Consider the following 27209-nt stretch of genomic DNA (forward strand, 5'->3'; position numbering starts at 1 on the left):
TGCACCTAAAGTCCAAGGTCCCTCTTTCACAATATGGAGAAGCCGGTATTGGACTGGGGTGGACAAAGTTAAAAATCAGACAACAGGTTCATTTGGAAGCAGTAGCTTGTGGAGTGCTGCTCCTTCAGCAGAAAGCGGTGTAACAGGACCTGCACCACAACCACCTGATGAAAGAGCAGCGCTCCAAAAAATTGTGCTTCCAAATAAACCTGTTGGGACTTTAAACTGTAAGGAGTTTTACTACACTCCTTAAGGCCTTACCATTCACCATGAAACTCCTATCTTGATTTGACTCCAAAGTGCAACAACTCATCTGTATTAAAACCATTTGCCACTTCTTGGCCCATTTCCCCAGCTGATCAAGATCCTGCTGCAATCTCTGAAACCAAATCTCCAACAGGAGAAAGGTTGTGTTGAGGGTGGGGGAAATGATGGGGTGGCAGTTGAGGTGTTGTAACTGGATAGAGGGGTTTTGGGGGGGGTGAGGGAGTGATGGGGTAGGGAGGACTATTGGAGGTGAGGGGGTTGGAGATGGGGGTGGTGATCTGAAGTGGATATTTTTGAGTTGTGGGTGATTCAGAAACTGAGGATTGAGGGACCTGGTGCCAGAGGCTGTGCAGTTAGTGACTGTCCCGACAGCCAGTTGGTTTTGGATAGTGAGAGACTCCCTATTAAATCACCACTGGCCTCATATTGTACTCCTACAACCACATTCTCAATGTTCACAATTACTCAAAAGTGGCTCATTCACATTTCTTGCTTAATGAATTGTGAAAGGTGAGGGAACCTTCACTTGGTTTGTGATCATTCACAACTTTACTATCATCAATGGGCTTTGGATAGGGAAGAAGAGTCCATGACAAATGCCAAATTGTGCAGATGACAGCAATAGGTTTGACAGCATCAGTGGAGAGAGAATCAGAGGGTTGAGACTGGGTTGATTCTGGATTAGTGGTGCTGGAAGAGCACAGCAGTTCAGGCAGCATCCAAGTAGCTTCGAAATCGATGTTTCGGGCAAAAGCCCTTGTTTTTACCTCTGAGACTGGGTTGAGATGACCTTTCATCAGAACTGGGGACATCATTATCAAATAGTCACTAGCATCAAATTCAGGAAAAAACAACTTTACACAGAGTGTTGAGAATTTTTAACATTTCTTCATGGGATGTGGGAAAAGCAGGCATTTACTTAACTAGACACACCCTAATTGCTTCAAGAGCATGGAAACTCATTACCGCCAGAAGTGGGCAAAGCAAAGAGGAACATTTAAGAAGCTAGATAAACACAAGGCAAAAGGGAATAAGTGTAGGTCAATGAGTTAGATGGAAAAGGCCAAGATGAGGTTTGTATGCAGCATCAGCAGGGGGTGCCTTGTCTGCATTAGGAGGACATGTGGATTAGTACTGATGTCACTGGAATAATAATCCAGAGGCCAAGATGAAAGCCCTGGCAACATGACATGTCAGCCTGTTTAGAATCTTACACTGGAATTAAGGGCTAGTCTCAGTGATAGGGACCCTGAAAATATCATGAAAAAAGTCCTAGTTTGTCCAACCTTGGATTGTTGTAGAAAGCCCATCGCAATACTTATCTGTGAAAGAAATCTGCCATACTTATCGGGTCTGGCCCACAAGCGACTCCAGACCCACAGTAGTGTGGTTGACTCTTAACTGCCCCCAAGACTAAATGACAGACTCAGTTCAAGGGCAATAGGTGCTACTGACACCCACATGAAGAAAAAGCAAAATAATCTGTTTTATACAGTCAGAGTTATAAAGCACAGAAACAGACCTTTTGGCCCAACTCATCCACGCTGACCAGACTTCCCAATCTGACATAGCCCCACTTGCTAGCAATTGGCCCATAATCCTCTAAACCCTTCCTATTCATGTAACCATTCAGATGCCTTTTAAATGCTACAATTGTACCAGTCTCCATCACCTCCTCTAGCACCTTGTTCCATACATGCACCACCCTCTGTGAAAAGGTTACCCTTCAGGTCCCTTTTAAATCTTCCCCTTCTCACCTTAAACTATGCTCTCCAGTTTTGGAAACCTAGAAACCTAGTTTCCCACCTGATGAAAAAGACGTTGTCTATCCATGCCCCCCATGATTTTATAAACCTCTATAAGGTCACTCCACAGCCTCCAATGCACCAGGAAGAATAGCTCCATCTTAATCAGCCTTTCCTTTAGCTCAAACCCTCTAGCTCTGGCAACATCCTTATAAATATTTTCTGCAGTCTTTCAAGTTTTAACAGTATCCTTCCTATAGAAGGGCAGCCAGTACTGTACACAGACAACATCCTTCCTGTAGACCGGCAATGTTGATTTTGTAATAAGAGGAAGCCTCACATTTAGTACTTCACAACCAATGGCTTAAGAGAAGGGAAGTGGTGTTAGATTCAGAAATAATGCAGTGCCTGTACATCTTCAGTAGGATCTAACAGATGGGAAATAAATAAGAAATGTAATTTTGGGGGAGTTGGTTAAGGAAGGAATACTAAAGAAAAAAAACCAAAAGAACTGCAGTGCTGGAAATTAGAAACAAAACAGAGATCGCTGGAAAAGCTCAGCAGGTCTGGCAGCATCTGTGGAGAGAAATCAGAGTTAATGTTTTGAGTCCAGTGATCCTTCCTCAGAACTTAGGTAGGAAGAAAGGAATGCTGATCAGGATCCCAGTAGATCTTGCTTTTCATCAAATAATGTCATGGGTTCTTCTATAACTTCCAAGTTTACAGGCGACATGAAACTTGGAGGAATTGTAATTCAAAAGGACATTGACAAGTTGGTCGGGCGGGTGGATAGATGGCAGGTGAGGTTCAATGCAGTAAAGTGATGTATTTCGGTGGGAAGAGCATTGAGAGACAACATAGAATAGTGGTACTGGAGAGCAGCTTTCAGTTCTAGTCTTTTTTTTGTTAAGCAATTGAATTTAAATGTCACTAGTTGCGTAGTAGAATTTAAAGGCATGTCCTCAGTATTTGCTCAAGCCTTTGGATTATTATCCCAGTAACATTATCACAAATAATATACACCCTACCAATGAGACTGGAACTTCAAGAAATGAAGAATATAATAATGAGTAGTCAGAATGGACTATTAATGTTTTAAGGTGACAATAGAGAGAGTAGACAGAGAAAATACAGTAGATGTCATTTATCTGAATGTGCAATTCTGTTCCTAAAAGTAGACTCATGAATATTCATGTTTTTATTTTTCTACAGTCAGAGAATGAGGAGTGGCAGAATGGACTGCTGCCAGAATAGAAGTATTGAGACTGGCTCTAATGCAACGAGGGGTACGTCGGGTTCCAAGACATCAATTGTGTTCGGGGATTCTCTAGTCAGAGGTACAGACAGACGTTTCTGTGGGCAGCAGAGAAAAAGCAGAATGGTGTGTTGTTTCCCTGGTACCAGGATCAAGGATGTCTCAGAGAGGGTGCAGAATATTCTCACGGGGGAGAGGGGCCAGCAAGAGGTCGTTATCCACATTGGAACCAACAACATTGGAAGGGAAAAGGTCAAGATTCTGAAGGGAGATTACAGAGAGTTAGGCAGGAATTTAAAAAGGAGGTCCTCAAGAGTAGTAATATCTGGATTACTCCCAGTACTATGAGCTAGTGAGGGCAGGAATAGGAGGATAGAGCAGATGAATGCATGGCTGAGGAGCTGGTGTATGGGAGAAGGATTCACATCTTTGGATCATTGGAATCTCTTTTCGGGTAGAAGTGACCTGTACAAGAAGGACGGATTGCACCTAAATGGGAAGGGGACTAATATGCTGGCAGGGAAATTTGTTAGAGTTGCTCGGGAGGATTTAAACTAGTAAGGGGGGGGGGGGGGAGGGGGGGGGGGGGGAGTTGGGACCCAGGGTGATAGTGAGGAAAGAGGTCAATCTGAGATGGGTACAGTTGAGAACAGAAGCGAGTCGAACACTCAGGACAGGCAGGGACAAGGTAGGACTAATAAATTAAACTGCATTTATTTCAATGCAAGGGACCTAACAGGGAAAGGTTAAGAACATGGGATTGGGATATCATAGCAATTACAGAAATATGGCTCAGGGATGGGCAGGACTGGCAGCTTAATGTTCCAGGATACAAATGCTACAGGAAGGATAGAAAGGGAGGCAAGAGAGGAGAAGGATTGGCATTTTTGATAAGGGATAGCATTACAGCTGTGCTGAGGGAGGATATTCCTAGAAATACATCCAGGGAAGTTATTTGGGTGGAACTGAGAAATAAGAAAGGGATGATCACCTTATTGGGATTGTATTATAGACCCCCTAATAGTCAGAGGGAAATTGAGAAACAAACTTTTAAGGAGATCTCAGCTATCTGTAAGAATAATAGGGTAGTTATGGTAGGGGTTTTTAAACTTTCCAAACATAGACTGAGACTGCCATAGTGTTAAGGGTTTAGATGGAGAGGAAAACTTTCTGATTCAGTATGTGGATGTACCTACTAGAGAAGGTGCAAAACTTGATCTACTCTTGGGAAATAAGGCAGAGCAGGTGACTGAGATGTCAGTGGGGGAGCACTTTGGGGCCAGCGACCATAATTCTATTAGATTTCAAATACTGATGGAAAAGGTTAGACCAGATCTAAAAGTTGAAATTCTAAGTTGGAGAAAGGCCAATTTTGACAGTATTAGGCAAGAACTTTCGAAAGCTGATTGGGGGGGCAGATGTTCGCAGGTAAAGAGACGGCTGGAAAATGGGAAGCCTTCAGAAATGAGATAACAAGAATCCAGAGACAGTATATTCCTGTCAGGGTGAAAGGAAAGGCTGGTAGGTATAGGGAATGCTGGATGATTGAAGAAATTGAGGGTTTGGTTAAGAAAAAGGAAGCATATGTCAGGTATAGACAGGATAAATAGAGTGAATCCTTAGAAGAGTATAAAGGAAGTAGGTGTATATTTAAGAGGGAAATCAGGAGGGCAAAAAGGAGACATGAGATAGCTTTGGCAAATAAACCTAAGGAGAATCCAAAGGGTTTTTACAAATACATTAAGGACAAAAGGGTAAATAGGGAGAGAATAGGGCCCCTCAAAGATCAGCAAGGTGGCCTTTGTGTGGAAGCACAGAATATGGGGAGATACTAAATGAATATTTTGCATCAGTATTCACTGTGGAAAAAGATATGGAAGATATAGGCTGTAGGGAAATAGATGGTGACACCTTGCAAAATGTCCAGATTACAGAGAAGCAAGTGCTGGATGCCTTGATACGCAAAAAGGTGGATAAACCCCCAGGACCTGATCAGGTGTACTCTAGAACTTGGTGGGAAGCTAGAGAAGTGATTGCTGGGCCTCTTGCTGAGATATTTGTATCATCGATAGTCACAGGTGAGGTGTCGGAAGACTGGAGGTTGGCAAACATGGTGTCACTGTTTAAGAAGGGTGGTACCTGACCACGGTGGGGGACAAGTTATTGGAGGGAATCCTGAGGGACAGGATGTACATGTATTTGGAAAGGCAAGGATTGATTAGGGATAGTGAACATGGCTTTGTGCTTGGAAATCATATCTCACAAACTTGATTGAGTTTTTTGACAAAGCAACAAAGAAGATTGATGAGGGCAAAGCAGTAGATGTGATCTATATGGACTTCAGTAAGGCGTTCGACAAGGTTCCCCATGGGAGACTGATTAGCAAGGTTAGATCTCATGGAGTACAGGGAGAACTGGCCATTTGGATACAGAACTGGCTCAAAGGTAGAAGACAGAGAGTGGTGGTGGAGGGTTGTTTTTCAGACTGGAGGCCTGTGACCAGTGGAGTGCCACAAGGATCGGTGCTGGGTCCTCTACTTTTTGTCATTTACATAAATGGTTTGGTGTGAACATAAGAGGTACAGTTAGTAAGCTTGCAGATGACACCAAAATTGGAGATGTAGTGGACAATGAAGGAGGTTACCTCAGATTACAACAGGATCTTCACCAGATAGGCCAATGGGCTCAGAAGTGGCAGATGGAGTTTAATTCAGATAAAACTGAGGTGCTGCATTTTAGGAAAGCAAATCTTAGCAGGACTTATACACTTAATGGTAAGGTCCTAGGGAATGTTGCTGAACAAAGAGACCTTGGGGTGCAGGTTCATAGCTCCTTGAAAGTGGAGTTGCAGGTAGATAGGATAGTGAAGGTGGTGTTTGGTATGCTTTCCTTTATTGGTCAGAGTACTGAGTACAGGAGTTGGGAGGTCATGTCACAGCTGTACAGGATATTGGTTAGGCCACTGTTGAAATATTGCCTGCAATTCTGGTCTCCATCCTATCGGAAAGATGTTGTGAAACTTGAAGGGGTTCAGAAAAAATTTACAAGGATGTTGCCAGAGTTGGAGGATTTGAGCTACAGGGAGAGGCTGAACAGGCTGGGGCTGTTTTCCCTGGAGCGTTGGAGGCTGAGGGGTGACCTTATAGAGGTTTACAAAATTATGAGGGGCATGGATTGGATAAATAGGCAAGTCTTTTCCCTGGGGTTGGGGAGTCCAGAACTAGAGGACATAGGTTTAGGGTGAGAGGGGAAAGATATAAAAAAAAAGAGACCTTCGAGGCAACTTTTCACACAGAGGGTAGTATGTGTATGGAATGAGCTGCCAGAGGATGTGGTGGAGGCTGGTACAATTGCAACATCTAAGAGGCATTTGGATGGATATATGAATTGGAAGAGTTTGGAGGGATATGGACCAGATGCTGGCAGGTGGGACTAGATGGGATATCTGGTCAGCATGAACGGGTTGGACTGAAGGGTCTGTTCCTATGCTGTACATCTCTTTGACTCTACAACTATCAAGACAGAAAACAGCATGTGGGAGTAAAGGGGAGTTAATCAGAGTGAGAGAGCTTGGGAAGTGATGCTCAGTAAGGCTCAGTGGTGGGGCCATGGCTGTTTACAATTTTCAATTATTTCGATTTTGGAATCCAAAATACAATTTCTAAATTTGACATGACACCAAATTGAGTGGAGTGGATGACAGAGTAAAGGAGCAAAGAGATCTGAGACACAAATACACTGACCACTATCACAAGCTGCACCTAGAAGGACAGGATAGAAAATTCAAGAAGTCATATTAAACCTGCACTGATCCTTGTTTAGAGCACATTTATGAACACTTTAGGTAATCTGGTCACCATCTTATTAAAAAGGATCTAGAGGCACTGGTGAGGCTCAGGGAAGGTTTATGAGGACGATGCCTGAAAAATCAAGGAAGGATTGACCAGCTGGGTCTGTTTTCTCACGGGAAAAGACTGAGGGTAATCTACTGGAGATCTTTAAAATATTTTGATCACGAGGATACAGAGAGAATGTTTCCTCTTGTGGGGAAGTGCAGAATAAGAGGCCATCAGTAAAAGAGAGTCACAGAGATCAGGAATTCAGGTGAAATGCCCTTAACTGGAGAGCAATGAGAATATGGGACTCTCACAGGACAGAGAATCAATATATTTAAGGGGAAACTAGACAATGAGGGTCACAGGGGTCAGAGGGTCACAGGGACAGAGGGTTACAATGTTAGGAAAGATGGGAGGAATATCAAGTGAAGCATAAACAACAGCAATGGTATAGCCAATGACCTGTTTCTGCCACATGTCTGATGTAATGTATCCCATGTAAAGAAAAGGATCAATGAGTATTTAAAAAAATCAGATTTTGACTGATAAATAGAATGTAACATTCTAAAAGGTAGTCTTACCACACAGATCTTTCGGCCCCCCCCCCAATCCTGTGCCGATCCAGATCCTCTATCTAAACCTTTTGCCCATTTTCTAAGGATCAGTAACCTTTTGCCCCCGTCCATTCGTGTATCTGTCTAAATATGTCTTAAATGACGCTATCGTGCCCACCTCTACCACATCCGCTGGCAACACGTTCAGGCACCCACTACTCTCTGCATAAAGAACGTTCCATGTGTATCTCCCTTAAACTTTTACTTTTTCACCTTGAACTCATCACCGCCATTAATTGAGTCCCCCACTCTGGGGGAAAAAGCTCCTTGCTATCCACCCTGTCTAAACATTGCATGATTTTGTAGATCTCAAAATCAGGTCCCCCCCTCAATCTCAGTCATTATAATGAAAATAATCCTTATCTACTCATCCTCTCTTCATAGCTAGTGCCCTCCATACCAGGCAACATTCTGGTGAACTTCCTCTGCACCCTCCCCAAAGCATCCATATCCCCTTGGTAATGTGGCGACCAGAACTGTACACAATATTGCAAATCCGGCCGAACCAACATCTTATAAAACTGTAACATGACGTGCCAATTCTTGTACTCAGTACCCTGTCGATGCAGAAAAGCATGCTGTATGCCTTCTTGACCACTCTATCAATCTGCATTGTCATTCAGGGTACAATGGACCTGAACACCCAGATCTCTCTGTACATCAATTTTCCCCAGAACTTTTCCATTTACTGTATAGTTCGCTCTTGAACTGGATCTTCCAAAATGCATCACCTTGTATTTGTCCAGACTGAATTCCACCTGCCATTTCTCTGCCCAGCTCTCCAATATATATTCTGCTGCATTCTGACAGTCTCCTTCATTGTTTGCTACTCCACCAATCTTAGTGTCATCTGTAAACTTGTTAATCAGACCAGCAATACCTTCCTCCAGATCATTTATGTATATCACAAACAACAGTGGTCCCCAGCACGGATCCCTGTGGAACACCATTGGTCACAGTTCTCCATTTTGAGAAACTCCCTTCAACTACTACTTTGTCTCCTGTTGCCCAGTCAGTTCTTTATCCATCTAGCTAGTGCACCCTGGACCCATGCGCCTTCACTTTCTCCATCAGCCTACCATGGGGAGCCTTATCAAACACCTTACTGAAGTCCATGTATATGACATCTACAGCCCTTCCCTCAATCAACTTTGTCATTTCCTCAAAGAATTCTATTAAGTTGGTAAGACATAATCTTCCCTGCACAAAACCATGTTCCTATCACTGATAAGCCCATTTTCTTCCAATTGTAAATTAATCCTAGCCCTCAATACCTTCTCCAGTGGCTTCCCTCCCACTGACATCAGGCTCACCGGTCTATAATTACCTACATTATCCCTGCTACCCTTCTTAAACAAGGGGACAACATAAGTAATTCTCCAGTCCTCCGGGGTCTCACCTGTGTTCAAGGATGCTGCAAAGATACCTGTAAAGGCCCCAACTATTTCCTCTCTCGCTTCCCTCAGTAACCTGGGATAGATCCCATCTGGATCTGGGGGCTTGTCCACCTTAATGCCTTTTAGAATACCCAACGCTTCCTCCTTCAGACTTGACCTAGAGTAATCAAACATTTATTCCTAACCTCAACATCTGTCATGTCCCTCACCTCTGTGTATACCAATGCAAAGTCCTCATTAAAAAATCTCACTCATTTTCTCTGACTCCATGCATAACTTTCCTCCTTTTGTTCTTGAGTGGGCCAACCCTTTCTCTAGTTACTCTCTTGCTCCTTACATACGAATAAAAGGCTTTGGGATTTTCCTGAACCCTTTTTTGCTAAAGATATTTCATGACCCCTTTTAGTCCTCTTTATTCCAAATTTCAGAGTGGTCCTACTGTCCTGATATTCTTCCAAAGCTTTGTCTGTTTTCAGTCATCTAGACCTTATCTATGCATCCTTTTTACTTTTAACTAGTTTCTCAATTTCACCTGTCATCCATGGTTCCCTAATCTCGCCATTTCTATCCCTCATTTTCATAGGGACATGCCTGTCCTGCACTCTAAATCAACCTCACTTTAAAAGCCTCCGACATATCAAATGTGGATTCATCTTCAAACAGCTGCTCCCAATCTACATTCCCCAGCTCCTGCCAAATTTTGCTATAGCTCACCTCCTGACTCCTTAAAGCCTATCCACCATCTACCAGGCAAAAGTCAGGAATGTGATGGGATACTTCCCATTTGCCTGGATGAGTGCATCAACAATGCTCAAGACACTTCCAGGACAGAGCAGCCTATTTAATCTGTGCTACGTTCATAAGCACCCACTACCTCCACCACCAATGCTCAGTAGCAGCAGGGTGCACCATCTAAAAGGTGCACTGCAGAAATTCACTTAAGCTCCTCAGACAGCATCTTCCAAACCCATGACCACTTCCAAGTGGAAGGACAAGGGCATTAGATACACAGGATCGTTAATTCCTGCAAGTTCCCCACCCAGTCACACACCATCCTGACTTGGAAATATATCTCTGTACCTTCAGTGCTGCTGGGTCAAAACCCCAGAACTCCCACTCCCCCAAAGACATTGTGGATCTACCTACAGCACATGACTGCAGTGGCTCAAGAAGACAACTCATCACCACCTTCTCAAGGGCAATTAGGGACGGGTAGTAAATGTTGGCTCAGCCAGCGATGCCCACATCTCAATGAATTTAAAAAACATTTATTTTTCAACAAACTTAAACTGGACATACATGATTTCCCTTTCACAAGGCCGTGATGACTCTGCTCGAATATTCTGAAGTTTCTTAAGTGCCCTTAGGATATTCTCTTGGGAAAAACATCACTGCCAGTTTGATGTGGTCGGAGCACTTTGTTATATGTTAGCTCATGTACCACAAACCATGAAGACTAGGTTCTTGTTGAGACAGATAGCTTGAAGTTTATTAACAGTAGTGTTTACACTGTTATACAATTTCATACACAGACTGAGTTCTATTGTTGCTGATACAATGCATCAACTACCAATGATATGTATGAAAACATCACATAATATGATGACATTTAACTGTCTTAAAAGGTTCACTGCCTTTCTACAATCTATACAATATGGAACATCCCATTTTCTCCTTTAAAGAATGCCAACGTTTTATCAATAAACATCTACAAGGGTATGCATTGATACATTACCTCTACACATTCAGATAACGACTTAGTACATGTACAACACAACAGTCTATTTACAATCATTCTGACTTGGCTGTGTGACTTCACTCTTTAGTATTGTAATAGATGATGGTGTAACATGATGGAGGTGCCTGGGTGTGGTCTGGAATGACATCTCCATTGTCTAAGTCATCACCCTGTGTGAATGGGTGGTTGATAGAATTCGATTTGGATATGTCATCTATTTCTTCAAAGGACGTGACTGCTGTTCATTATGATATCATAAGTTTGGATATAGCAACACAATATCTTTTGAGAAATCATTGTATTTGCTTGAAAATCGCAAACACAGACAAAGCATGAGATAGGTTGTCTGTCATCTTTCAGATGGTAATGCATTACCTTCAAAGTTGCTAGTTGCAAGAAATCCGTCTGGGATAGAGGCCAATTACAGGTCAAGGATAGACTCGGTGTTGCAGTCTGGAATCTCTGTTGTGGAACTGATGGATTGTCACCTCACAGCCTACAATAATACACAGGTCTGTGCAAGCTGGTAAAGCATAGCTGGAACAGCTGCTTCAACAATGATAAAGGATTCAGGTGTCCATCTCGAGGAGCCATATTGACATTTAAGAAGGAGAACATCAATGCAAGAGATATCAGACCCACTGTAAGCTATTAGCTTATCATCTGTGGTCTGTACCACACTGTGCTAGCTACCTGAATACATCTTAGTGCAGTCACAGCAGTGTGTACCATCTACAAGATGCACTTCAGAAATTCATCAAGGTTCTTCCAACAGCACCTTCAAATCCACAATCACTACCACCTAGAAGGACAAGGGCAGCAGCTATATGGGGACACTACACCCTGAAAGTTCCTCTCTATGCCACTCACCCATCCTGACTTGAAAATATATCAACTTTCCTTCAGTGTTGCTAGGTCAAAATCCTGAGTTCCCTCCCTAACAATACTGAGGGTGTTCCTACACCCCAAAGGATTGCAGCGGTTCAAGAAAGCATGTCACCACAACCTTTTGAAGGGGCAATTAGAGATGGGCAATAAATGCTGGCCCAGTCAGTGACACCTACATCCTGTGAACAAATGAAGGCAAATTACTGAGAAAAGAGGAAAGAACAAGAGCAAAAACCAGATTTTGGCATCAAACCCAACAGATACCATCTTGCCACCATTGACAACAGCTGCAGTAACATTTACTGAACCACCTGGAGCACTTCTGATGAAATAATTTGATCGGGTTTTCCACCTTACCTCAGGCTTTTCTCTGTGTGTATTGACAGCTTCAATATTCAGGAAAATTGATTCAACTTTACATCCTAAGGAGGGGAAAAAACATGCAAACAACATTAATTCTCATTTAAAGCATCAATATTAGCAGAAACTCTCATGAGGTTATCGGAAAACGGTTTATTTTTGTTACCATTTCTGTTTATGCTTAACAAAAGCCAATTTATATCCAACTCCACAAATCGAGGACTTTGTTGACAGGATTAGACAAACAGTTTTCCCAATTCTCACTTTATAGTTCTCATAACTCCCTGGGGTAGTGCACAGTAAATCAAGCCCCACCATACCAAGAATCATCACCAATGTTTGGTATACTTTCCTTTATTGGTCAGAGCATGGAGTATAGGAGTTGGGAGGTCATGTTACAGCTGTACAGGACATTGGTTAAGCCACTTTTGGAATTTTTTGTACAATTCTGGTCTTCTTCCTATCAGGAAGATGTTGTTAAACTTAAAAGAATTCAGGAAAGATTTTAAAGGATGTTGCCAGGGTTGGAGGATTGGAGCTGTAGGGAGAGACTGAATAGTCTGGGGCTGTTTTCCCTGGAGCTTTCAAGTCTGAGGGGTGACCATATTGAGGTTCACAAAACCATGAGGTGCATGGAGAGGATAAATAGACAAGGTTGTTTCCCTGGGGAAGGGGAGTCCAGAACGAGAGGTTTAGGGTGAGAGGTGAAAGATGTAAAAGGGACCTAAGGGGCAACTTTTTCAAACAGAGGGTGGTGAGTGTTTGGAAATGAACTGCCAGAGGAAGTGGTGGATGCTGGCACAATTACAGCATTCAAAAGGCATCTGGGCGGATATATGAATAAAAAAGTCTTTAAAGGGATATGGACCAAGTGCTGGCAAATGGAACTAGATTAGGTTAGGATATCTAGTTGGCATGGATGAGTTGTACCAAAGGATCTGTTTCCATGCTGGACATCTATGACTATGAAAATTTAATTCATCCATCAAATTACCCAGTGTTACCTAACTGCCTAATTCAGGTTAGAAGAATTCCATTAACCAGAAAATCATTATATACTGTAATCAAACTACTTTTAACCAATGGCAAGAAATGAAAAGGTTGCTAACATACAACTCTATAACTTAAATGCTATCCTGTTTAAAAATGCATGCGCATACAAACAAATAAAGTACAAATATGGGTGAGGTAAGGAACAGAAGCACACTTCTGGCACCAGACCGGATCACAGAAGATTGTTTTCTTTCAGTTTCCTTCTGAGTCTTTGCTGAGGACACAAGGTTATGGCTAATACACTGATTGTCAGTTTGTCTTTCACTGGTGGAGGATTTATCCTTTCTGTGCTTCTGAAAGTGGTTTTCCCCTTTTTCCTTTCAACAGGGGATTTTACAGAGAAAACTAATGAATAAGAATAGCTACCAAGAAAGTTTCTGTTATTTCTCCACTCAGGCAGAAGAGAGAGATTTAGCCGCTTTTAATTTGCAGGCTAGAGATTTCTGCTTTATTGATCCTATATACAGGCATTGGTCAATTGCCTAGGAGCCAAACAAAATGCTGTTGTTGTCCTTCAGCTCAGAAACCCACCAGTTCCATTCTGTCTGAACTCTCTCACTGTCCCAGGAAAAAGCAACACTGCGCCTATGAGTGGTTTCCAGCCCTCTTAGTATCGAGGCACACTTCAAACAAGACAAACACTTCCACAGCTTACTAACTTGTTTCGTCTGAACTGATTAGATTAGATTAGATTACTTACAGTGTGGAAACAGGCCCTTCGGCCCAACAAGTCCACACCGCCCCGCCGAAGCGCAACCCACCCATACCCCTATATCTACCCCTTACCTAACACTACGGGCAATTTAGCAAGGCCAATTCACCTGACCTGCACATCTTTGGACTGTGGGAGGAAACCGGAGCATCCGGAGGAAACCCAAGCAGACACGGGGAGGACGTGCAAACTCCACACAGTCAGTCGCCTGAGGCGGGAATTGAACCCGGGTCTCTGGCGCTGTGTGGCAGCAGTGCTAACCACTATGCCACCGTGCCGCCCATGATTGCTGATTGCTCATAAATGTCATATTGACTTACATTTACTATTGCTATAACCTTAATTGTGAGGCATGCAACAAAGTGCATACAAACAAGCTAAAGAAGAATCAAAAGCATTAATGTTTCAAATTAACTAGAATAAATATTTTCAGAATCAACCTGGTCTGCTGATCTGCACAGAGTTGCTTGATCTGGGGAAGAACTGACATGAGGCCACCTGCAAATCTCACTCTATTGATAGTGCGCTCTCCCTTTTTTCACGTATGCCAGCGTTGACAATGCTCACTCACTGAAGTATGTTGTCACATTGCAAGAATACAACAACATGGTCACAGATTGTTGGATAGTCACGTACCACATTCATCCAAAACATAAAGGCACAGCACCAAACTTGAGCTTCATTGTGCAATCTCTCTGTAGCTCTGCACATTCCCTTTTTTTAAAAAAAAAACAGCTTTTGTGATGAATGTAAAGACTGTGAACTAAACGGATCATGCATCTAATAAGAGTCTTCCATATTAGTGAATGCAAAGTAGAATTTGAACTCTTCTTGCAGTGCTTTAAGATGTTTGAATATGAGGCTGTGGATCTTGACACTGCTTCTGTTGCTGATACTAAAGCTAATGGAAACATTGTGAATGGCCAAATGCCCAGTTTTGACCCAGGCTTGAGCTTATCTCTAATGCTCAGGAGTGTCTGGATGTTCCCTGCATTTTAGTATTCAGCTCATTCAGATGCTGAAAATGCCTGTGAGATATGCCAGCTTAGCCCAGCAGTAATCATCAGATAGGATCACTTTATAACGCAACTCATATATAAAAGTGTTGAAAACTTTTTGTCAGTTCTTCTGGAGCTCATGAACACAAAAGAGAACATTCCCTAGTGATAACCATTGCACCTTGGTGTGTAACAGGAAATTCTGATGCTCAGCCTCCATGTCTGCACACAAATAGTGAGCAAATGTGATTTCAATCATTGATTTAATGCAATTCACTAATTTTGTGACTTATTCTAATCCTCCAGCTAACACTGGTGGCATTGTTTTGGCAATAAGAGGTTCACAGGGGAGGATGCAACAGGTGATTGGAATGTCATAATTTTGCACTTTCACTCTCCTGATAAATGTTTAGTTCCCGATTGTGGAGGCTGCTCCATCAGTGCAAATGCTCCAACATGTTGCCCAGGTTTTTTCTCAAGTATGTAGATGTTACCCAAAATATTTCTTTTGAGCATGACTCAGTAGCTCCTCAACATCTCCTTTCCATGAAAAACTAAAAGTCAAATAGCTCTCAATATAATGCTTTACTTTCTCTTTGAAGAATCATTTCTTTTGACAAAAAAACTTATCCATTTCTTCCTAGAATTTAAGGCTTAGAGCAATGCCACAAGTAGATAAAAAGAAATCCAAAATATATTGACTTTATAACGGTGTTGAAGTGAACGCATCCAGGCGGGCAGACCAATTCAACACCAGTTACAACTGCGTGCTTCTTCACTGAGCAGACTTTGTTTAGTCCACAGTTTTTTCCTTATGACAGGATTATGTATCCCACATTCCTGCACTCACAGGAGGAAAGAGGAGTGGAGGCTCAAGCGAAGCATAACCAATGGCAATGTTGCCCCCAATGGTGTGTTTCTGCCACACGTCTGATGTAATGTGTCCCACACATAGAAACGTCCCAATGAGTATTACAAAAGAACATTCAGACTTTGACTGATAAGTAAAAAGAAACATTCAAATTCCAACACATAATTATCAGGCAATGACCATCTCCACCAAAAGTGAATCTTTTTCGAATCAGAATTAGGTTTATTGTCATGTTTATTCAAGTAAAGGAGTACAGTGTAAAGTTTACAATATTGCCCCTCACTGGTGCTACTGTTACTGGATCCCTCACTATCAACACTATCCCCCACTACCTTCGGGGTTACTACTGATCAGAAATCGAATCAAATAAAGGATTGTGTTTTAATTCCTATATCACAAAGTTTTCCATCACTGAAAATTTCCTTCCAGGGATTGTCGCCAAATTTTATATTACAATCCTCCTTGGACAAAGCTGACACTGTCCTCAAACAAACAGCTTCTGCGTATTAGGTCGTCATATCCATAATAAGGTTGTTTTGATGCCCTGCTTTCAATATCGGTAATGAATAGATAGTGACACTCGACTAAATTCTTCAAAATTGTTCTTCAAAAACTATTTTGATTACAATGTTGAGATTTTCCGACCACCTCACTTATGACATGTTTTACAGAATTGCTGCATGTCTTTAGGAAGTCCTGGCCATGTAAAATACTTGTTTAACAAAACCTGTGTTTTTTCTATTCCAATATGCCCTGACATAGGAACTTCATGGGATTCTTGCACTGTTGTCTTACAATACCTGGGCGGTACCACTGTTTGATGAACATCTTCATGTGCAAGGTCTGTGATATATCTCCACTTCCTCATCAGAACTCTGTTTTTACTATAATAACCCCCTTGAACACCTTCATCCTCAGCTGCAGCGTGGGCTGCCGTTTTAATTTAGGTAACTTTAAACTTGCTTCCTGAGCCTCCATTAAAGATATACCAAACACTTCTTTTGAATTATCCTTGTTCTGAATCAGAGTTTCAGCCAACCAAAAATCTGCTTGATGCATTATTGTAATCTCCGATGGACTATGTTTAGCCACTGCTCTGGTCACTACCTATGATGGAAAAGTACCCAAAATCTTTACCTGCAACTGTGGCCCCCCCTTAGCTTCATCTGGACTTTCCATGATTATAGTTGAAGCTGAAACGGTCCTCCCAAATCATTCCCCAGGTGTAAATCAACTCCACCCACAAGTAATTTCTTAACTAACCTGACTTACACTTATTCAGACAAGTCACATTCTAATTGGATACTGTACACTGGAACAGGAATATACTCTCCGTTTATCAACACATTGAAGGGAAAACTAAATCCTTTAGATTACTTACAGTGTGGAAACAGGCCCTTTGGCCCAACAAGTCCACACAAACCCACCGAAGCGCAGCCCACCCAGACCCATTCCCCTACATTTACCCCTTCGCCTAACACTACGAGCAATTTAGCATGGCCAATTCACCTGACCTGCACATCTTTGGACTGTGGGAGGAAACCGGAGCACCCGGAGGAAACCCACGCAGACACGGGGAGAATGTGCAAACTCCATACAGTCAGTCGCCTGAGGCGGGAATTGAACCCAGGTCTCTGGCGCTGTGAGGCAGCAGTGCTAACAACTGTGTCACCATGACACCCTTCTTCTGCAAGATAATTGGAGTAGCCCCTGTATCCCTTACTATACTTATGAGCTTGGATGCATCATTTGTTGTTATCTTCCCTTTGGACAAAAACCTTTGAAAACAATCATCTACCTTATTCACTTCTCCTGCCTTCAGCAGCAGTGTTTACCTCCAGTCCCATAGTTGTAGCTAAAGTCACACAGATTTCCTGTGCTGTGCCCATCAGTTTACTTTGCATGAACAGTGTCCAGATTTCCTTTTGACTTGCTGCTTTGTTAAATGATATAAACAATGCCTACACTGCCTTTTCTTCAAATTTTGATGGGGTGTTTATCAGCTGTGACATTTCAATAGTGGACTTTAGATTATAACCAGCATGTTCCTTGTCAAAGATACCTTTTAACCTCTGAGGTCTCTTTTCTAACTGCATCATTACAAAGTTCAATGCTGTTTCTTTCTCTCTCTCATTCTATCATTCTCATTTCATTCGTTTTCAATTCCATCTCCCGTTCCACATACCACTTAATTGCCGTTTCTATTTCAAGCTGCTTTAATTTTTCCTCACATTCAAACTGCTTTAACTGCAAGCCAATAGGAACACATTCCCATGTGTCACTAACCAAGATACCTGACCTCTCCGGTGTCATTAAAGTCTGTGCTAGTCTTTTAATCATTTCTACCTTCTTAGCCATGGCAAGTATATTTCAAGCTTTCTTGCCAATTCAATCAACCTTTGCCAGCAGTGGTGGGCAAAGAGATAAGACAATTTGGTATGGAGGTGTGTGCACAGGCTGAGGTTCAGCCAACAATGCTGAACGGTATCTGCAGTTTTACAAACTAAAAGGTGCTCACCCTGATGACAAATCTGATTGGGTTCTGGCAGATGTCTGTGCACACATGAGAGACAGCACATGTACGTATAACTGATAAAGAGGCAGAACGGTTTCCAGACTGGGAGAAACAGAACCTGTCTCTATGTCTCACTGAAGTAACTCAAGCATGGAGACCAGTCAGTTATTGTCTCCCACCAGTTGCTGTTAACTGTTGCCTTTCACTGTGAAACTGAGCAATTAATGTGTAAAATTCCTTGTCTCTTCAGCAAGGAATCTGGAAAGAACAACATTGGATAACAAAAAAGGTCTTGAGAAGGGAAAAAAAACACATTATTGAAGCCTGCAGATTTACTTTGTTGAATTACATTTTACAAGTTTACTTTTCCTCCAGTCATTTTTCGTTTACTTCTGTGTCTGTCTACATGTGTACTGAGGGTTTCATATACAGTTCGAGACTTAATTAATACTTGGAATGTTCATAGCTGTTTACTTACGATTAAAATTTACTCATTTGTCATGAGTAACAGTTCTAGTTAAGTACAGGAACCTGGTCAGTGGTTTACTGATCGTAAAACAGGGACTTGGGCTTTGATTAAAATCACTGGATGTTTGCGGCAATCCCAGGAGTCAATGGGGCTTGAGAATCAGTGCACTTTCCCAAGAGGGTCATGACACACCAAGTTTCTCAATTTTACCTAACTGTCTAATTCAGGGTAAAAGAATATGCACATCAGGTTTTTCAATTAATAAGAAAATGATGATTGTTGTGATCATTTTTAACCAGTGGCAAGAAAGAAATAGGATTTAATAACTTATACTGCTGTAACTTTAAACTCTACCCTTTTTTAAAATGCCGACACAGACAGGCACAAAGAGAAGCAGCAGCCATTACTAGGTGGGAAAGGAAAACAAAAGAGAGAGAAGCACAGTTCTGGCTCCAGTCCAAATCACGGGCATTAATGAGTTGTTCTGATACTTTTTGAGTCCTTGACTCTTTACTGAAGACACAAGGCTGCTGATACAGATTCTTCATGTTATATTTACTTGTGGAAGACTGAGCTTTTTCATGCCTCTCAATGGGATTTTCCTCTTTTTTTCCTTTCAACAAGGGAATTTGTAGAGATATGTTTAAAGAAAAATGGTGAGTGAGAACATTTACCAGGAGATTTTCTGTTCCTTCTCCACCCAGGAGAGAGAGAGAGAGAGAGAGAGAGAGAGAGAGAGAGAGAGAGAGAGAGAGAGAAAAGAGACAGACAGGTAGAGGGACAGGAAAAGGCAGCATTATGTATATAATTCACAATGTCATCCAGTAAACAAGATTTACAAAACATATCTTTATATAGTCTCCTTGATAAGAAACAGTATAGAGTCATAGATGTGTGTAGCATGGAACCAGACCCTTCAGTCCAACTTGCCCATGCCGACCAAATATCCCAACCCAATCTAGTCCCACCTGTCCTCACCTGACCCATATCCCTCTAACCCCTTCCTATTCATATACCCATCCAGATGCCTTTTAAATGTTGCAATTGTACCAGCCTCCACCATATTCTCTGGCAGCTCATTCCATACACGTACCACCCTCTGTGTGAAAATGTTGCTCCTTACGTCTCTTTTATATCTTTCCCCTCTCACCCTAAACCTATGCCTTCTAGTTCTGGACTCCCCGACCCCAGGGAAAAGACTTTGTCTATTTACCCTATCCATGCCTCTCATGATTTTATAAACCTATAAGGTCACCCCTCAGCCTCCGACACTCCAGGGAAAACAGCCCCAGCCTGTTCAACCTCTCCCTGTAGCTCAAATCCTCCAACCCTTGTAAATCTTTTCTGAACCCTTTCAAGTTTCACAACATCTATCCAATAGGAAGGAGACCAGAATTGCACGTAATATTCCAGAAGGGCCTTAACCAATGTCCTGTACAGCCTCTTAACCTTTGGCCCACAATCCAAAGCTAAAGTGAACAAAATGATATGGTCTTTACACAATGCAAAGTCATATCATTGGAAATACAAAAATGCATCTGCAATTTTTCAAAGATTAACAACTATGCCATAAGAATTATGCGATATGTCCTATATATATTGGTGATTCAGTTATACTCAACCAAACCAGACAGGAACATTTCTAACACTAAGTTAAGAATGGGATTTAAGAGAAGTAAACGACTGGCCATTTAGCCCATCTTGTCCTGCTATTGCACACCATAGGAAGGATATGAAAGCACAGTGCTGAGTAGATTCACAAGAATTTTTCCAAAAATAGGGTACTTCAGCTTTCTAGATAAATTGGGACTGGTCGCCTTGAAGAATAGAAGGTCGTGAAGGAGATTTGATTGAGGTGTTCAAAATTAAAGTGGAGAGAAACTGCTCTTAAAGGCAGAATTATTGAGACACAGATTTAAGATGATTGGATTAAAAAAAAAGCAGAGACTACATGAGGATAAATTTGCCATTCTACTTTAAGCCCTCTAAACTGCACTAGCAAACAGCAAAAATCTGTGAAAATATTAGTAAGTACAAATGTAAGCCCCTCAGAGTCTAAAAATGCGGAAATTATAATGGGGAATAAAGAAACTGAGCAACTACATTGTGAGGACAGAGCCAATGAGGTCATAAATAACTTCCAGAAATGTTCAGGATGCAAGGATATAGTGAAAGGGAGAAATTGAAGGAAATCAGTATTAGCAAGAAAATGGTGCTGAGGAAGTTAATGGGGTTAAAGGCTGATAAATCTCCAGGTCCTGGCAATCCACATCCCAGAGTACTTGAGGAAGTGGCTCTGGAAATATTGGATGCATTGGTGGCCATCTTCCAAAATTCTATAAACTCTGGAGCAGGTCCGACAGATCAAAGGATGGCAAACACAATTCCACAATTTAAAAAGGGAGAGCCATAAAAAGAAAATAGAATTGTAGGCCAGATTATCTAACTTCAGTAGTGGGGAAAATATTAGAGTCTAGACAGGATAACAGAACATTTGGAAAGCATTATCAAGATTGGACAAGGCTAGCATAGCATTAAGAAAGACAAAGACAAATTGTGTTCAACAAATCTACCGGAGTTTTTTTTTCCCAGGAGGTAACTGGTAAAATAGGTAAGGGAGGACCAGTGGGTGTGATGTACTTTGATTTTCAGGAGGCATTTGATCAAGTCCCTCATAAGAGGTTAGTGGGAAAAATTAAAACAGATGAAAGATGAGATAACATATTGGCATGGATTGGGAATTAGTTGACAGGCGGGAAACTGAATGGGGAGAAATGGGTCTTTTTCTGAGCAGCAGGCAGTGACTAGTGGGCACCACAGTGATTAATGTTGAGCCCCCAGCTATTCATGACATTTATAAAATGAACTGGATGAGGGAGTCAATTACAATATTTCCAAGTTTGCTGAATGACATAAAACTGGGTGGGATTGCGAATTGAGAGAGCGATGCAAGAAGCTTCAAAGGTGATTTAGTGATATTGAGTGAATGGACAGTGATATTACCGTTACACCATCACCTTCCCATATAGAAGAAAAGTTGAAAGAAATTAGTGTTAGTAAGAAGGTTCGATTGGAGAAATTACAGAGTTAAAGGATGTAACTACAGAGGTAATGCATTGAGAATCTTCCAAACTACCATAGATTCAGGAATAATTCTTGCTGATTGGAAACATGCAGATGCTACCCCATTATTTAAGAAAGGAGCAAAGAAAAACAGGAAACTATCAGCCTTACATCAGTAGAAGGGAAATACTAGAATCTATCAGGAAGATAATGTGATTAATGCACACGGATAAAAATTATCTGTTGGGTAGGGTCAGCATGGAATTGTGAATGGGAAATAGTGCTTGATAAACTTGTCAGAGATTTTATTTGAAGATATTACTAACAAAATTCATGGAAAGGGTGTAGTAGATATTTTCTAATCTGTTCGGATAATGATATTACACATGTCTAGAGCAGTTCATGAGAGGTCATCTCATTGAAACTAAAAGTAATTAAAGGGATAGACGGGCTAGCTATAGGTAAGATGTTTCTCCTGGTTGACAGTCTAGAACCAGGGGCACAATTTAAAAACAATTGGGTTGCCACTTAGTTTCGAAATGAGAAAATTTTCTATTATTCAAAGGGTTGTGAATCTTTAAAATTCTCTACTGCAAAGGGCTGTGCAAGTTCAGGACTCCAAGTATGTTTAAAGAAGAGATCATTACATTAGCGATTTTTAAGAAATTACATATTTGATTATCAATAACTTCAAGGGTTAAGAGGGTGGGTAAAATGCATTGATGTGTTTGATCATCCATGACTGCATTAAATTGTGGAGAGACCCAATGGGCTTAAAGACCTACTTCTATTCCTAACCATTGAAAGTAACATTCGACAAGCAGTACTTACCACAGCTTCTGGACTGTTAGTTTCTAAGGCACTGTTAGCTTCAAAGGGAATGGTGCAGGTGAAAATAGACCTTCACTAAGTCTGCAGCAAAGACAGATCTCGTTATCTCTCTCTCTCAATCCTGGGTAATGGAAAAACACTTACAGTTGTGGAGAGCTTTGCGAGGAAGTATTATTTTCGACCTCCCTCTCTGGATGTAAAAAAAGACAGTGCTCAAAGACTAACTGGAGGATCTTCCATTGCCCTGTGGTCAGCAGCAATGTGACAGAAACAAGAAACACATTTCATCCTTGTCTTTCAGACTCTCTCTGGATCCACAAGATTTTATTTCTTGCTGATTTCTCCCCGCCCATAATAACTCTAAAGGACTGTACATCCTGTCTTGTGTGAGATTGGGTGTGTTTCCATTTAAAAGGAATATAATTTAATTTGATATTGTAGTCTTTAATAACCCATTTTGCCACTTGATAAATATTACATTTCTTCAGAATAAATAAGTTTAGTGGTGGGTGGCTTTTAGTTATCCTAGATACCAGTAAAAGTATAACAATTTAAGCATCTTGGTATTCAACTGGCTATTTATACTTCTGGGACAGCTCGAGAGAGTGGGAGTTGATCATCAGTGTGCTCCCCTTGTCACAGCTGGAAAGCTATATTCATTGATACTTTTGTAAAACCTTATCACAGGCTGAACCCACTTACCATATGCCACTGGAGTCAACTTTAAGACAGTGTGCAGTGGGCACTTTAGGTATGGGAGTTCCTCTGGAAATAAAATCAGAAACACTACAATTAAAAATCATTGTGGCAAACACGGGATCAACTAAATAACCCTTGTTCTACAAATCAATTTACTCATTTCTACATGGCTTTCAAGAGCTACGGCTTTATTCGTGTTAACTCTTTTAGAACAGAACAGCACAGGACCAGGCCCTTTGCCCACCTTGTCTGTGCTGATCACGATGTCATTCTAAAGTAATCCCATTTGCTTGCACATGGTCCATATCCCTCTATTAGCTGCCTGTTCAGGTCTCTGTCTAAATGACTCTTAAAAGATTGTTATTGTACCTGCTTCTACCACTGCTCCAGTGTGTTTCAGGCACCTACCACCCTCTCTGTAAAAAGAAAAACTTCCCCTGCACATCTCCTTTAAACTTTTCCCCCCTCTCACCTTAAACTTATGCCCTTTAATATTTGTCACTTCCACTCTAGGAAAGAGACTCTAACAATCCATGCCTCTCAGAATTTTATGCACATTTGGTCACCCCTCAGCCTCCAATACTCTATAGAAATCCAATTTTGTCCAGTCTCTCCTTATAGCTATTACACTCCAATCCAAACAACATCCTGGTAAACCTCTTTAACATCCCCTACAAAGCCTCACATCCAGCCTATGCTGTGGCAACCAGAACTGCACACAATACAGAGGAACCTTGATTATACAAGCAACACGAGCAGAGAGTATTTTGTTCGGGTAATTGAATGCCAGATAACAGTTTAGCCAAGCGTTGGAACCTTGCAATCTTGTCTGGATAATCAAATGCCAGATAATCAAGGTTCCTCTGTACTCCAAATGTGACCTTTAAGTCTTATACAACTGCGACATGATTTACCGACTTATGCCAAAACTATGTCCAAACCAATGAAGGCAGGTGCCATATGCTTCTTTACCAACTTATCCACTTGTGCTGTCACTTTCAGAGAGCTACATATTTAAGGTTCCTCTGTATGTCAATGTGCCTAAGGATCTGCCATTTACTATTTTATGAGGTGATACAGTCACTTGATAACATTACTTTCTGTACCTGTGTTGCTGTAGGGAGTATTAGGCCTCACACAGGAGCACAATTCAAGAACTTACTCAATAACTATTGAACACATTCAGTTGAAAGTGGGGTTGAGAGTGTGTTGCTAGAAAAGCACAGCAGGTCAGGCAGCATCCGAGGAGCAGGACTATTGACGCTTCGGCCATAAGCCCTTCATCAGGACCTGTTGTGCTTTTCTAGCACCACAGTCTCGACTCCGATCTCCAGAACCTGCAGTCCTCACTTTCTATTTCATTCAGTTGAAAGCTGCAGCACATGATTTCTCAGATACTTTGACACTGACAAATGACAACATTTGTAAATCAACATGGGGTTTTTAAAAAAAACTGACACACTTCTACATAAAAAGCCATCAGCTGAAACAAATTTTTCACAGATTGGTAAGGTCAGTTAATGTATCGCTGTTGCATATTCAAAAAGCTAGAATATTTTAATTTGGCAGAATATTACCCTTTTTACAGCACTAATGTACTTGATATCAGTTTTAACTCTAATAATTAACACAGTATGTATCATGATAACATCCACTTGGATATTTCCCATACAGTTGCTCCTGAACGTATAGAACCTTAAGGTGCAGACACAGTAATTCATTATCTGGGTGATTTCACTTTTTACTGATGCCTTGTTTGCTAAATGTTCCATTCTGGCAGGTATGAAACTGTCCTCTTTGTAACCTCTTCACTCATTCTCCCTTCCCCTCTCTTCTTGCCTCCCTGCAACCTTCCTCATCCTTCTCAATTTCCCTTGTAACTATTCTTCCTTACCCCGTCAAACCCTTTTCAGGCTTCCTTAGCTCTCCCCAGGCCAATAATCCCCCTTAAAGATCTATTTCCCTCCAGCCCCACTACAGCCTCCCTTTTCCCCCCACTTTATCACCTTCCCACACCCCAACTGAGGGCAAAGGGGCAACTCTCCACTGCTCTTCTCTTTGGTCCCAGCCATGGCTCCCCCTTCTGGTCTCGGTAACAGCAGCTGCCTCCTAGATCAAGACCTGTACATACAGGGACGACAGTGAAGACAAACTCTGTTACAAATATCCCCGGTCAGGTCAGTGGCCCCACTCTCGTCCAGCCAATGGCCTTTTCCAGTTTGCTTTCCAGCAAGGCTGTCTCTTCAGGCTGAGCGGCTGATCCAGTGGAGATATGAATTTGCAGCCATTATTAAACAAGGCATTTGGTTAATTTGGTCAAACAGGTTCAGGGTGATATTCCTGTCCCTCTGCTGTGTTGACCTTGAGACCTCAAAATGCCAAACATTTGTATTGCATTGCATGTGAAAAATCAGACAAGTCATTTGGAATTTCACATTATGAATGCACTCATCAGCAAGATGTGCTTTTAAAGAGTTAGCATCTTCATTAGATGATGATTCGTGGCAAGAGAGCTGGAAGTAGAGGGCTAAGGGGAGGCGCTGGATCAATAATCCAGAGAACCAGGCAATACTCTGGGGACCCAGGGTTAAATCCCCCATTGGAACTTGTGAGATTTCAATTTAAAACACAAAATCTGGATTTAGAAGTCTAATACTGACTGGGAAATCTGCTGTCGGTGCCCAGCCTGTCATACACGTGACTTCAGATCAACAGCAATGCAGTTGATTCTTAACTGCTTTCTGCAATGGTCAAACAATCCACAGCCCTTGAAAAGTGGAGCTACGTTAGCTGCCCTCTAGTCCTCTGGCACCTTCCCTGTGACCAAAGACGAATTAAAGATTTGAGTCAGATCCAGTGATTGCCTCCCTCGTCTCCCTCAGCAACCTGGGATTGAACTCATCTGCACCTAGAGATTTGTCCGCTTCTAAATCTGCCAAAAGCACTAAAACCTCAGTCTATCTGTTCGTACATCCTCTTTCTCCAGAGTAAAGACAGATGCAAACAGCTTAACACTATATCAATGTCCTCCAGCTCCACACACAGATTTCCCCCTTTGCCCTACTCTTCCCATGCTTAACCTCATCCTCTTCACATACTTATAAGAATATACTGGGGTTCTCCCTAATCTTACCCACCAGCAGTTTTCTCATGCTCACTCTCTGCCCTCTGAATCACTTTCTTCAGTTGTCCTTGTTACTATCTATCCCCCTCTGGAGCCTCTGTTGATTTGCTCCCTTTGTACCTGTCTCTCTTTTCCTTTGTATTCAGTCCCGAATATTCCTAGACATCCAGATTTCCTGTACTTGTTGTTCTGATGTTTCACCTTAAAAGGGAATACATTAAGCCCATATTCTATCAAGTAATTTTTGTAAACATCTCCCACTGTTCTACTGTAGATTTACCCTCAAACAGCTATTCAAGTCGACTTTGGCTAGATCCTGCCATCTTTTAATAAAATTTGCCTTTGCCCAATCCAAAACCATTTTTACAGACCATGTTTCCCCTTTTCCGTAACAGAACTGAAAATGTACGGGTGTTGTATCACCAAAATGGTCCCCACTCTCAGCCACAATCCCCAGAACCCAGTCCATCACTGCACTGTCCCTTGTCGCGCCATCTGCATCCTGATATAAAAAGCTCTCTTGTATACATTAAGAAATTTATCCCTTTCAACCATTTACACTATGATTATCCCAATTAATAATGGGATATAGTTGAAATCCTCGGACTTTTTTTTTTACACACTTCAAATTGTTTACATATTTGCTCCTCTATTGCTCACTGACTGTTTGGGGCCATATAAAGCTTTCCTAACAGTGTGACTGCCCCCTTTCTCTTCCTAAGTTTTACCCACAAAGCCTCATTTGATGGCACTTCCAAGATATTATTCGTGCTT

At 41.7% G+C, this 27209-nt stretch overlaps 1 protein-coding gene across 8 annotated transcripts in view; it reads right to left on the reverse strand.

Moving 5' to 3' along the window:
* Positions 1-27209, reverse strand: part of LOC140483535 (6-phosphofructo-2-kinase/fructose-2,6-bisphosphatase 4) — a 181090-nt gene that overhangs the window by 4782 nt on the left and 149099 nt on the right. For all 8 annotated transcript variants that reach the window (XM_072581707.1, XM_072581714.1, XM_072581710.1 and 5 more), the window contains 2 exons: positions 23315-23377; positions 12098-12162 (listed from right to left, as the gene is read on the reverse strand). In XM_072581707.1, the coding sequence (XP_072437808.1) occupies positions 12098-12162; positions 23315-23377 (128 nt within the window). The remainder of the gene's footprint in view (positions 1-12097; positions 12163-23314; positions 23378-27209) is intronic.

The sequence above is a fragment of the Chiloscyllium punctatum genome, chromosome 12, assembly GCF_047496795.1.
Source record: "Chiloscyllium punctatum isolate Juve2018m chromosome 12, sChiPun1.3, whole genome shotgun sequence".
Lineage (NCBI taxonomy): Eukaryota > Metazoa > Chordata > Chondrichthyes > Orectolobiformes > Hemiscylliidae > Chiloscyllium > Chiloscyllium punctatum.